We start from the raw sequence: 14746 nt of genomic DNA, 5'->3' as shown, positions 1-14746 counted from the left end.
AAATGCTCCCAAACAGCCGATTTAAGTTGCTTTTTTTGGTGGACATGATTCAGATAGATCGAATTTCTCTGTTATATTTTGGAGTTTGTGTGTAGCCCTAGTTTCTGTCACATTTATGTGTTTTGTTCTTGTTTTCATGTCTTTTATTTTTAAGTTTAGTTCCTGATCAGGTCATGTGGTTTCATGTCATGTGATTTCCTGTTTCCTTATGTGTTCCTGGTCATGTGATATCCTGTTCCCCTCCATGTTCATGTGTCTTGTTTTCATTGGTTCGTTGTCTTATCTCATTATCAGTCTTATGTCATTGGTTCATGGTTCATTGTCTTGTTAGTTCAGTCTTGTGATTGGTTGTCTTGTTTACTTGTTACCGATGTCTGTGTATTTAAGCCCTCATGTTTGCCATTGTCTCTTGTCAGGTATTGTTTATGTAACATTGTTTGGTAGTCCAGTCCAGTCCAGTCCAGTCCATGTTTACATTTATGTTTTCTGTTCACGGTTTCTGGATTTCACGTTGATGTAAATAAACACTGCACTTGGGTTCTACACTTCATCATCATCGTCTGCCTGTCATTGCAAGTGATGTTACAGAATACCAGACCGCAAAATTAACCCAGCAATTCGGCTTCTTCGTTTACATCAGGGGAATCGTCTCCTGGAGGAATATGTAGAGGACTTCTGCGCTCTGGCCTGCAGGGTCAAATTTAATGAGGTGGCCCTCAAAGACTTTTTCAGTTTTGGGCTAAATGAGCTGGTCAGCTCCATGGTGCCTGGAGGCAAAATCCAATGGACTCTGGCTAAGTTTCTGGACTATGCCCTGTTGCTAAACGGTTCACCTTTCACTGTGAGAGTGGCTGATGAGGGACTCAGCACTCCCACAAAGCCTGCCACGTTCCACGAGCCGGGTCCCATGCCTGCCATATTCCACGAGCCGGGGTCCCACGTCATGGTCACCGAGCCAGGGTCCCACATCATGGTCACCGAGCCAGCGTCCCACGTCATGGTCGCCGAGCCAGCGTCCCACGTCATGGTTGCTGAGCCAGCATCCCACGTCATGGTCGACAAGCCAGCGTCCCACGTCATGGTCGACGATTCAGCCAGAGTCAGCTCCATGCCATGTCACAGCCACGCCAGAGTCAGCTCCATGCCATGTCACAGCCACGCCAGAGTCAGCTCCATGCCATGTCACAGCCACGCCAGAGTCAGCTCCATGCCATGTCACAGCCACTTCTCAGCCTGCTCCATGCCATGTCACAACAACGCCTGAGCCCATCACAATAACGCCTCAGTCTGCTTCACACCATGTCACAGTCAAGCTTCAGTCTGCTCCATGCCATGTCTCAGCCAAGCCCCAGACTGCTTCATGCCATGTCTCAGCCAAGCCCCAGACTGCTTCATGCCATGTCTCAGCCAAGCCCCAGACTGCTTCATGCCATGTCTCAGCCAAGCCCCAGACTGCTTCATGCCATGTCTCAGCTAAGCCCCAGACTGCTCCATGCCATGTCTCAGCCAAGCCCCAGACTGCTCCATGCCATGTCACAAGCAAGCCTTTGCTCCACGATCCAGGCCCGCCTCCGCTCCACGGTCTAGGCCCACCTCCGCTCTATGAGCCAGCGCTCACGCCTGCCACGGCCAATGAGTCAGCATCTATGCATACCTTGGCCAAGTCAGGATCCTGCCATACCATGTTACCACGTCATGCCATGTAGCCATGTCAAGTCACAACGGCTGACCATAGTTCATGTTTATGTTTTCTATTCACGGTTTCTGGATTTCACATTGATGTACATAAACACTGCTCTTGGGTTCTGTTAATTTTATCACAGTTAACAGTGAAACCGTGTAATCCCTGATCACTACATAATTCCCATACTTCTTTTTACCATTGTACTATTATTCTAAAATGTAGAAGCCTTTTGACTGTTAGTGTACAAACAGACATACAGAATTGCTTCCTTGAAGCTAATGTAGATTTTAAACAGCACAATATGAGGTGGTGTAACCAGTATGTTCAGTTCCAGTCCAGTTCTTTTAGATGTGCTCTTTTACCAGTGTAAATAATAAAGAACATAATGTTAATGTTCAACCCTGTTGTTCCGTGCATGTGTTCTTTCATTTTGAAGGTAACTGTGCCAAAGTCCCTTTAAGGCAAGTCAGGTCACAGCTCCTATTTACTTGACTAGGGAAAGAACAAAATCACCAAACATTTGGTCAAATTTTTTTTCAAATAACCTAATTCAAATCAGTAACAAAATCTGACAGCAGTGGTATCATAAATTGTGCTTGTTCAACTCAAATCATGCAACAAAAAATATATATTTTTCATGCTGGTTCAGCTAATGGGCATCACGTATCAGAAAGGTGATTGGCTCTTTTACCTGCAATGCGGGCCTTCCATTCTTACAGTCGCCATATTTTGCGTTTAAAATGTCTCTGACTGTGCAGAGAGAATTCATTGCCTAAAGGGAGGCTCATATTTAGACATGAAAAGGATTTTATGATACAGCTTTGTAATTGTGATGCATTTCACAGACATGAGCATTATGCTTACATATAGGACCCCACAGTCGTCTTCAGAAAATTTCTGTTAGAATCACTCTCATTAAGTTGCCCAGATATTTATCAGTATGCCCCCTAATGAGACAGCTGTAATGCAAAATAAATGAAGCTTTAAGTCTACAGACTGTTAAACTGGAATATATGCATTTTGTGATATGTTGCATGGATTTTTTTTAAATATTAATTTTAATAAAAAAATAAACACTGTGCAGGAACAGCTTGCGCAAAAAGCAGTTTGGGACACATTTTTGCAGTCTATTTCTGCATCTTGTGAGAGTGCTGAAAGCAGTTTTTGTTATGTTTGTATTAATGTGTGTCACAGACCCAAATGCAGTAGAACTAGAGCCACAGCAGACTGAACGGCCGATGCTTGAAGCAGGTGCTGATGTTCCCTCTGACACAGACCACGACAGAATGCCAGGAGCAGCAAACACAAGTGAGCTTTCACTCATTTCATGGTGAAGTCCATTAATGCATCTGCACATTTGTTGGGAGTTTGGTGCAGTTTTGCATTTTTTATTTTAAAAAAATGATAAAAATTCAACTCTCATAATCATCAGACCGTGCATTTCCCATCTACATGGCCTTTAAATGGACATATCTTCTCTTTCATGCCGTCACTCAGTTATTTTCTTCCAACCCACTTTGAAAATTTGTCAACAATGACCAACACATCCAAGTAACCCCTACTTTTTTGCAGGATTATGAAATTACAATATTTCACAAAACAATTCTCAAAACTATTCGTAGAACAGCCCAGGTGGTGCAGTTGTTCATTTAGCAAAAGAAAGAATAGGAACGTGCCTTCAAACCACAACTTATTGTGGAAGCTGCAGGACCCTTACCGATCCTCCACTTCTCCACCACTTTTATGGGATTACCTGCCATTGTAAGAGAACCCCTTTGCTGCCAACCTGCTCTGAGGTCATACACAACACCAAACGCATAACTGAGTTTGTATATGTTAACTGTTTTCCCATCTGCCACCTTCAGAATTTAAAAACCAATTCAGCCTACTGAACTAATGTTCCAGCAACAGCGCACCAGAACTAAGACTTCTATGCTTTTCTTATGTCAGTTGGTTTCTCAGAAAATACCTTTCTGCACCTTCAGTGTAGAATTCCTATTGTGAACAATTTTCTGCTACTATATCTGCCACTGCTTTTACTGTTTTTATCTTAAAGCATTCTGTTATCTGGTCTTACAAATCCCCAGTTATTTAATTTAGCCTAACTTTTGAATCACTCATGGCTGTAGAAATACTAGCAACTGATGGATGGTTGAACTAGCCATGCTACTTAAGTTAGAATTTATTCTTAAAACCCACTACCATCATGGTACCATATGACTTTTAATTATTTAAATGGAGATAAAGAAATTAGTAAATAAATAATAAAATAAAAGAAACAACTTAAATGAAGTACATCATACATGATGTATGTTTGCTCTCTTGAAGCCGCACACTCAAATTAGATGTTTAGATCCTTCACCTCATATTGACTACCATTTTGTTCTTATATGGTACTTTTGATCTTTTTTGAGCAATGTACAAATAATAAAAGAAATTTACCTATTATTTTCCTTTCAAAACATTTTTATATGTTCATTTGACTTAATCAAAACCCAGAAAACAGATATGAAAAAAGTAATCAGGCACTCTTTTAGAAAGGCAGTTGTTATCCAGTATAGTAACACTGTTTGTTTCTGTTTGCATGGGGTAAATATGATCCCAGCAAAAACACATTGTAGAAAAAAGAAAAAAAAAAAAAAGAAAAAAAAGAAAAAAAAAGAACAATAATTAACTGGCAGCAATGTATCTTTACTGTTGTGTACAGCATGTGAAAATTCATTACATTTATTCATGTTTCATGTATGGGCTTTTTGAGACCCCAAAGTAATGGTTGATGATGGAGGACAGCTGAAATGTTGTTTATAAACAGTTCTCATATGATTATGTAAAGCCATGAAGTTTTAACAAAACTCGCAGTCTTCGGATTTATCACACGTGTTTAACCCCAATATGTTTCATTATACTTATATTAGTTTAGTTTCATTATACTACAACATTGATATTTTAGATATCTTACCCAACCCCATTCCTAAACCAAACCATTTATAAACAATGTAAAACATGTAACAGGCAGGTAAATGTAGTCACAATAATTGTATTTACACTACTGGTCAAAAGTTTAGGGTCACTTACTCATTCTTTAATAATATTATTATTATTCACATTTAAGGATAATAGTAAAATCATCAAAACTAGGGAAGTACAGAAATGGAACTATAGGAATTGTGTTGTGTCTAAAAAAAATCCTAAATAAATCATTGTTATATTTTAGCATCTTCAAAGTATTTGCAAAAATTTACTCTTGAAATTTTCTCAACCAGCTTCTTGAGGTATCACACTGGGATGCTTTTTAAACAGTATTAAAGTAGTTCCCGTCAACACTGGGCACTTATAAGCTGTTTTCTTTATTATTCAGTCCAATTCATCCGTTTCAAAACTTTTTATATTTATTTATTTATTTATTTTTTTAAAACATTTTAGTTTTGTAATTAAATAAATTAATATGTTGGCACAATTATATTTTTTTCTACAAAACTAATTTCAAACATTTAAGCATACGCCTTCAGATCAAAAGGTTTTTAAGATCATGAGAAACATTTCAGTCAAGTGACCCCAAACTTTTGAACAGCAGTGTGCATTCCACTTTAAAATAGATATTTTTGAACACCTGACCACACCCTTATGCCTAAACCTAGCCAATAATATAACAACAATATAACCAACCAACAATATAAAAGATATAACAAGCAGATACAAGTGCAGTCACAATAATGTATTCAAAAATGAAAATAAAGCACCATAAAAGTATTCCAAATGACTCAAGCTGCTTTCAAAGTCTTCTGAAACCATACGATAGCTCCGTGTGAGGAATAGACTGAAACTGAAGTTTTTAAATTCTGAAAATCTTCCTCTCCTTGAAGAGTCACATCTCATTCAAAAATATACATCGAAACATTAGAATGTCACAGCATTTGACATCACTGATGTCAAAGCTGTTGTAACACTTCTTGAGGCTGCAGTTATGAATATTTAAATAAGCACAGGTCGGGATTTGAGTGTTACAGCAGATGGGAATGCTGATCGATAAAGGCTAAATATTTGGATCTGTTGCCCACACAAAGCCATCACACAGCATTGAAAGATCCAGAGTACAGCATTAAATAGCATGTACTGAGCATGGAACAATAAGCAAATAAGCAATGAGTGAATTATAAAAATAAAAAAAGTTCAATTCATTTCATTTAAAAAAATTAGCCTTTTTAGTCTAAAGTGTTCAAATCCTCAGAAATTAGTTGAATGCGGCATTAAAGTGACATTTAAAACACAGACGAAGGCTGAAGTTTAAGGAGGATGATTTGGTGGTGCAGGCAAACAAGTTGCTATAGGGATGTATTGTTATGAGAGTGTGTTGATTAGACATACAATCCATGTGAAGCAGATCTAGACAAGTAGTGCTGGGGAGGAGGAGGGTTTCAAAGAGAAAACTCTCATATCTTTCAGCTTACCTGAAAACAACTAGTGATGCACCGGTCCGATACCCGAATGTTTTTAACCAGATAGGGTATCTGTCTGATGAGCCAGCCTTTACCAAAAATATAGAGTTCTGGCAAACTAGCTGTAAACATGCTGCAAATTTGCCATTCATTATTTTTACAAGCAAATGAGCTTGTGATTCACCACAAATGTTTGCCAGAAGTTTGCAGCTCTTCACCGGTAATGGTGAACCTGCAGCATACCTTTGGTGACAATGGACAATTTACAGTGAATTTGCCACAGAGCTCATTTGCATGTGAAAATAATCAGTGGCGAATTTGCAGCAAGTTTGCTGCAAATTTACCATGAACTCTTGATTTTTGTAAGGGAATTAAACTTCTGTGAACTTGCCTACACACAAACACAAAAAAAGTCTTCCTGGAGTGTTCTGCCAAAATAAAAGTTGTTGACATTACGATTAAAATATATAATTCTAGTGTACAATAAAATTATGACATTTATTATTATTAATAATAATAACAGTTATTATTATTATTATTATTGTTGGGCCTCATGTATTCAGATAGAAGACAAAGGCAGGCCTAACACAGTCGTAAAAACATAACTCAAGCCCCCACCTTCTAAGTTGTAAATCTTACTGATAAAAATCGTGCCAAAATCAAACAAAGGGAGTCCAAAACAGACTACAAATCCATGAAGCCTTGCTCACTAAAGGATCGAATTCTCAACTCCTATTGGATGAGGCACACAACAGAACGTCCCTCAAACATGACATCATCAGGAGTTGAAATACCTCTGAAATGCTTCCAGAATTTACTTCCAGCAACTTTGTTCACCGAATATAGACGTAGCTCTTTTTGCTGCTCTCAGGTGCAACCTCGTGGCACAAGGAAGTAACGTCCGACTTGAAACTGTAGCCATACAATCTCCATCTCGCTGGACGAGTTGAGATTACTCTGTGTTCAACCGAACACTCTAACGGATCCGAAGGAGACCGCCGAGCAATTCGCATCTTCATCCGTTTGCCTACAGAAGTGAAGAGATTAAAAGATTTCTCTTCCATCTTCAATCAAGTCGACATTTCTGAGTTCTCCGCCAGCCCGCCGAGAATCAACAGCCGTGCCCGCCGACAGAGCGAGGAAACGGCCTCCCTTCATCACCCGAGCCTCAAGGAACCGGGTCAGAGTTAAAGGATGGAGGAAAACACATTCTACCTGTGTCCTCATGTGATTCAAGTAAGAGGTTTACGTCTGGGCAGAGATAGAATATTATAGTGTGTTATTCTTGTGTTTCAAGGTTTTTGCTTGTACAGTTTACGGACCGGCATGTCCGCTCATTATTAATACTCAGGGTATTAATTATCGAATTTGTTTTGCTGTATTGTGGTCCGACCAAATTGGATTGTTGTGCAATTTTGCCATCGCGGGTGAGACAGCAGCTGAGTTCATCCATTAAAGAGTCAAATAAAGCGGGACTGTTTACGAGCCGTCCACCGCGTCTCTGAGCGATGAACTAAACAGCTGCTTTCTCTCCCACGATCGCGAAATCAGCTTTAGGGCTGTCACTTCTCTCTCTCTCTCTCTTACTAATCACACACACACACACACACACACTGTCACACACACACACACCTTATGTGTTATAGGATTATTTAGATTTCCATATCTAATCATATCACTGTTTAGTTTGTAGTTGTAAGTTGTAAGTTTATTGACTGCATTTTATTAATTATTAATTGATATTACTGCATAAATAAACTTTGTTTATATTACAAAGAGAAGTGTTTTGGTTTGTTTTGCATACACCTGTGTCATGCTGACGGGATGTCAGTGCTCGGATTCAAACCTTCATTCATTGTTTTTTTCCCCGCAAATCGATATTCTTCGGATGCCGATTTTCCTAAGAAAACAATCTAATATTGAGACTGTTTTAATATTCGGTTATTAGTCCCTGATTTCAGGGTGGTGCCCCGTCAATGTTAATCCTTAGTAATATTCTATTGATTTTTGATAATTGATAATTATCTTTGATTGAATTTGAATGATCAATAAGCTAGTGTTAATTTTAATTAATGTTCCATCGATGTTAACAATTAATGATTATCTTTGATAACTGTTGATTTAAAGGATTTAAAAAAGCTAACATTGATTCTCATCAATGTTCTATTGATTTTAATAATTAATAACTATCTTTGATAATTATTAATTATTGCTAATAACCAAACTTGCTCCTAAACATAGCACACTACATTTATATGAGGTTTTAATGAGTTAGATTCAATTGATTAATTTAAATATAAATTAATAACTATTTCTGATAGTAACACTGATCTAAACAACCAGTAAAGCCCTACATAATAATTGGTGCCCCATGTGAGGCTTTAATGAGTTAGATTCAATTAATTAATTAAAATATTAATTAATAACTAAAGAAATAATTACCAATTATTTCTGATAGTAACACTGATCTAAACAACCAGTAAAGCCCTAAAATGATCATATTCCATATCAAAACATAACAGCTGTTTTTCCTGATGCAACGATCTGGTGGAAATTTAAAGAAGCCCTAATCTCCAATAATCTGTGGGAAACGTGGTTTCCCCTTCTGTCACCCACTCGACGTGTCAATGTAGTGACACTAGGGGTTGCTCTTGAGAGCCCCGAACACCTCAGATCTTTGAGAAAAGGTCAATGAGAATTGCAGAGTGGAATTTGCATGCCACTTCCCCGGACATATGGGTATAAAAGGAGCTGGCTCGCAACCACTCATTCTGATTTTTTCTTCAGAGCCGAGCGGTTGTACTATCAGCGAGCTGAATACTACTGCTGTTCCATTCACCTCTTAAGAAGCGTATGCTGTTGGATATACAGCGCATGTCCAGCGGCTTTCTCTCCTTCTGCACGACGAGTGCAGATTTCGCCCCTGGACACTTCAACAGCGCTAAAAGAGTGTATATTCCTGCTAAAGAGTATATTTTCTCTATTAGAGCACACACATTGACGTTGAACGTCTTTTTAAAGATGCATCTTTATAAAGACGCCTTTCCGTCTCTGTGTGATTCCTGGATGCGGTCGCTATCTCTCCGCTTCCGACGGCCATGGATGCTGCCTCACATGTCTGGGCAGCGATCACACTGAGGCAGCGTTTGTGGATGGTTCATGTTCTCATTGCGAGAATATGACCATGGCAACGTTGCAGTCGCAGCTTTCCTTCTTCCGGGGGAAAGCCACTCTAGCCGCCCCCTGCGCCTCGCCTTTTACCTCTGGGTACGAGGCCTGGCCGGCTGGTGATGGAGGCGATTTGGGGGCTTCAATGGGCGTGGCTCCGCCGAGTAAATCCCTGCAGACCTCCCATTCCCCAGCACGCTCGTTTGCCCACAGCGAGTTCCGAGAGAAGACCAGCTCGCACCAGGGCCAGCTTAGTGTCCCTTACGGAGCTCCAGAATGGGATGAGTGCTCGATCGCTGCATTGGAGAGCGTACTGGCGATGTCAGACGGCGAGGACTCGACTGGGCTGCCACCTTCGGGTCAGCCCACCCAGTCTGAGGCTGTCAGCAAGATGACCGCCATGCTTGCCCGGGCCGCTGCGTGTGTCAGGTTGGAGTGGAACCTTCCACCCTCCCCTGAGCCCTCACGGCTAGATGATTGGTTCCTGGGTTCAGGCGCCGCTCATAGCCATGCCCCCCCCGGTCCCTTTCTTCCCAGAAGTGCACGATGAGCTGACGAGGTCATGGAGGGCACCTTTTGCTTCCCGAAACCAACCTCCCAGCTCGTCCGCTCTCACTACCTTCGATGACAGGGCGGCCCATGGGTATACTGAGGTCCCTCAGGTGGATAAGGCAGTTGCAGTGCACCTGTGCCCACAAAGCGCAGCCACCTGGCGGGATCACCCGGCACTCCCTTCCAAGAATGACGTTTTCTCTGATGGCCAAAGCCTACAGCGCCACTGGTCAGGCCGCCTCTGCCCTGCATGCCATGGCCCTCCTGCAAGTACACTAGGCCAAGGCACTAAAGGAACTGCACATGGGTAGTCCTGATCCCGATGTGATGCAGGAGCTGTGCTCGGCAACCGACCTCACCCTCCAGGCGACGAAGGTCACAGCGCGAGCACTCGGGCAGGCGATGTCCACCCTCGTGGTCCAGGAATGCCACCTGTGACTGAATCTGGTCGAGATGAGGGACATGGACAAGGTTTGCTTTCTCATTGCCCCCATCTCCCAGATTGGCCTATTCGGTGACACCATCGAGGACTTCGCCCAGCAGTTCTCGGCAGTGAGGAAGCAGACGGAGGCTGTACAACACATCTTGCCCCGGCACGGCACAAGATCCCGTATCCCATCTGCTCGCTGATGGCGTCCCCCTGCAGCAGCAAAAGCCCAGGCAGCTCCACCTCAGCCCGAGCCCAATTCTTGGCCCCAGCATAGAGCTGATACCCCCCGCCTCACGGGATGGCACGAGGACCGCAAACCCAGAGCTGGTATGCAGACCACTCCATCCCCCGGTGGAGGGCTGGGAGGTAAATCCTTGGTTTCCTTTTCTTTTATGTTCGCTGTGGTACCCACATTCTCAAAAGAGCAGTTTCCTCACTCCCTGGGTCACATAGCCAGTGTTTACGACTTATGACTGCCATAATCATGGCAACCGGGCACTGAGCACCTGCGACTTAGACGGAGCGAACGCGGGCCCCCCACCTTCGTGTGTCCGGTCGCACCACACTCACACCCACGGCCAGGTGGTTGTGACGGACTATGAGGACAGTCAAACAGTCCCTCCTACCCCGTCGCTGACCTCCCCGACGCCGTGTACATGGAGCAAGGTAAGTGCTTCAAGGGTCCCCTCAGTGCAGATCTCTCTGTGGTCCTCCTGGGCCTTCGCGGAGCCCCCTTTGAGCCGCTAGAGTCAGTCAAGTTGAAAGCCCTCTCCTTGAAGACGGCCCTCCTGATTGCGCTCACCTCCATCAAGAGGGTCGGGGACCTGCAAGCGTTCTCTATCAGCAATACCTGCCTGGAGTTCGGTCTGGGTGACTCTCACGTAATCCTGAGACCCCGGCTGGGCTATGTGCCCAAGGTTCCCACAACCCCCTTCAGGTATCAGGTGGTGAACCTGCAAGCGCTGCCCCAGGAGGAGGCAGACCCAGCCCTGTCGTTGATGTGTCTAGTGCGTATTTTGCGCATCTACTTGGATCGCACGCAGAGCTTTAGATGCTCTGAGCAGCTCTTTGTCTGCTTTGGCGGACAGCGGAAAGGGAATGCTGTCTCCAAATAGAGGCTTGCCCACTGGATCATGGATGCCATCGCTATGGCATATCAGGCCCAGGCCATGCCCGCCCCTTCGGGAATACGAGCGGACTCCACAAGGAGTCTGGCATCCTTGTGGGCACTGGCCCATGGCACCTCTCTAGCAGACATCTGCAGGGCAGCGAGCTGGGCAACACCCAATACCTTCGCGAGATTTTACAATCTCCGGGTTGAGCCGGTTTCGTCCCGTTTTCTGTCAGGTACGAACAGGTAAGTTCGGGCATACGGACAGCTAGCCGGGTGTATTGCTTGCATATAGTGCCTTTCCCCTCCAAAGAGGCGAAGATGTGTGCTTCTTTTCCCATGCGAGTTCACGAACCCTTGAACCCTGGATGTCCTTCCTCTCTAGCCCTGTGGCTCGTGAATTCAGCGGAGGAATTCACAACCGGAACCAGTATGTGTGCTAATATGCCCTTACTGAGGTAGGTGCTCCACAGGTGCCGGTTACTCCGGTAACCCCCTGTAATGTATTTTCCGCAGTACGGTCTCCCTGTTGGCAGACCTGCGTCTCCCTTCGACAGAGCCCTCTCTGTCCCGGTCACCGTGTTTTTAGAGCTCCTCCCCTTTCAGGCAGGACCTACCACTGCGCCTCATGATGTGCTTGCCACATGTTACCTCCCATCCAGGCAGGATGTGGTCTCCGCGGGGTCTTTTCCCCCTGAAAGAATAGGATAGGAAAAGATAATCTTCCCCGGAGCATATATTGAGCATTAAAATGGCCCCAGCCGAATTACTGAATACTCTGTGGAGAGAAAACATTGAGAGAAAAGGCTGCGGCTGGCGCGGCCTGCTTCCATACTAGATACGTCTCTTCCCCCCCCAGGGATGTGGGGAACTATACAACGTTTTTGGGACGTTGGGAAAGGCTACGTGCAGACCGGTGCACCTGCTACTACGCACGCAGCAGCTTGCTTACACCGGCAGTCCACGTAACACGGTCAGCTAGTTGTGGTGTTTCGTATAGGGACCCCTAGTGTCACTACATCGACACAATGTCAAGTGAGTGACAGAAAGGGAATGTCTCGGTTACTGTCGTAACATCCGTTCCCTGATGGAGGGAATGAGATTCTGTGTCCCCCCTGCCACAACGCTGTACTACCCGCTGAAATGGCTGGGACCCTGTCTCGGCTCCTCAGCACAAAACCTGAATGAGTGGCTGCGAGCCAGCTCCTTTTATACCTGTATGTCCAGGGGAGTGGCATACAAATTCCACTCGCCAATTCTCATTGGCCTTTTCTCAAAGATCTGAGGTGTTCGGGGCTCTCGAGCGACCCCTAGTGTCACTACATTGACACAACGTCTCGTTCCCTCCATCAGGGAATGGAGGTTACGACGGTAACGGAGATGGTTTCAACCCCACAAACATCACTTTTTGGGCAGTTTCAGCGCAATTGAGCGAAGCGCCCATAGACAGCATTTATTTTCTTGGCAACAGAAGAACACGGAAGGGGCAGGGTGGAGCGTTTGTTTGTAAACAGTAACTTCATCTATACTGAAAGTTCAGGTATTGGAATCGGATCAGGAGAGAAAAAGTGGTATTGGTGCAACTGTGGCTATTTAAATAGTAGACAAAGAGGGAGTTTGCAAGTTGATTGGCTAACAGATTACAGGTCAAAGGACCTATCAGATTTGGCAATGTAGAATTTCATGACTAACTTTAACTTTAAGATGAAAGTTTGGCACCAGTTTGATGACTACCTAAAAATTGCTAAATGATCAGAACATACTGCTGGACTTCTTTTGTTTTTACTGATTAAATGTTAAATGCAGGTTTTAGGTGTGTGATCAAATTTTTTATCTTCCTCTTTCTTAAGACATGATTAATCAAAATCCCAGCGACAGTGATGATGGCATTCTGGGGTCTAAGATCGCCGTGTTCTCTGCCATCGGTGCTGGTTGTGTCATCTTTCTCATCCTCATAATTTTCCTGGTCATTCTGCTCATCAAGATTCGCAAGCGCTCACGGAAGCCCACGCAGCCCCGATCGACCGCCCTGATGCTCAGCACCCTCACCAACCCCAAGCTGATGGGCAACGCCGGCTCCGAGCCCAGTGACATCATCATTCCCTTACGGACAGAAAACAATTACTGCCCACACTATGAGAAAGTGAGCGGCGATTACGGTCATCCGGTCTATATTGTACAGGAAATGCCGCCACAAAGTCCGACCAACATCTACTACAAGGTATGAAGCTTCATGAGAGCTGTTGGACATCCAGTAGAGAACATCATTTTTATTCCACAGACTGTGATATTAAGAAGTTCATAAATGTTCACCAGAAAACAAATAATTGACGGAGAACCACAGGACAAAACAGAGAGAGTGATGGTTGTTTTTTGGCAATAGGCTGAATGTTGGAGCCTGTAACCTCAGTCTCTCTCTCTCTCTCTCTCTCTCTCTGTGTGTGTGTGTGTGTGTGTCTCTCATATTTTATTTTCATTACTATTTTTTCTTTTGTACATTTGTATGGATGCAATGCAGTCCATTCAAATTCTCCTGGAACCATCAAAATAAGTTTCCTGCATATTGTGCAACCATAAGAGCGTTGTTCATTTCAAGCAGATTCTTTGGTTTTTAAACAACCCCTCAGGTGTAAATTCAGCCTTTTCACACTCAGGTAACAGGGCACAAGATGACAAATAATGTCAGTTGTCCCTTCTCACACCTGTAATATTTGCCTTACTATTTTTAAACAGATTCTTGCTCTTTCTCATAAAGATTAATTTTGCTTCAGGGTGTTTTATAGTGTGTGTATTAAATATAATAATGAGCATTTCTCTTCTCTATGTCAGTTTCATCTCTGTGTTTTATTGGGTATATTGATCATTTGGCCCTTGTGTTATCTAACTTAACCAGCAGTTACTGCACATGTGTCAATGCAAGCCAAGGAGAGATAACGGACACTTGGAGCTCATACGAAGGGTTTCTTCATCCGAAAATGAAAATTCTGTCATCATTTGCTTACCAAACCTGTTTGACTTTTTTTCTTCCATGAAAACAAAAGGAAAAATGTTGGAGAGTGTCCAAGCTGCACTTCTCCAAACAATGTAAGTGAATGGGGACTGGGGCTGCTAAGCTCCAAAATTACCAAAAGACCCCATTAAAATATCATAAAAGCGGTATGTATGACTTGTGTGCTATAATATACCAATTCTCTGGAAGGGGCACGGCCAGGCTGCTGACCTTGTGCTTCTCTGTTTGTTTGCTTGTTTGTTTTAAGTTGTTTTAAGTGATAAGTTTGTGTGGTTTTTAATATTAACTGACGACCTGACGGAGTAGCGAAATGAAGATGGAATTTTCTGGAAAATTCATATTTACATGCTTCCTC

The 14746-nt window shown here is 43.3% G+C and overlaps 1 protein-coding gene across 1 annotated transcript in view; it reads left to right on the top strand.

The window, feature by feature from the left end:
• LOC127413432 (ephrin-B1-like) overlaps nucleotides 1-13608 on the top strand; it is a 189495-nt gene extending 175887 nt beyond the window's left edge. The window contains exons 4-5 of the mRNA XM_051650589.1: nucleotides 2879-2992; nucleotides 13232-13608. Coding sequence (XP_051506549.1) covers nucleotides 2879-2992; nucleotides 13232-13608 — 491 coding nt within the window. The remainder of the gene's footprint in view (nucleotides 1-2878; nucleotides 2993-13231) is intronic.
• Nucleotides 13609-14746: the final 1138 nt, after the last annotated feature.

This window comes from Myxocyprinus asiaticus, chromosome 22 (assembly GCF_019703515.2).
Source record: "Myxocyprinus asiaticus isolate MX2 ecotype Aquarium Trade chromosome 22, UBuf_Myxa_2, whole genome shotgun sequence".
Lineage (NCBI taxonomy): Eukaryota > Metazoa > Chordata > Actinopteri > Cypriniformes > Catostomidae > Myxocyprinus > Myxocyprinus asiaticus.
The sequence above is the reverse complement of the archived record's forward strand: the minus strand, read 5'-3'. Positions and strand labels throughout refer to the sequence as shown.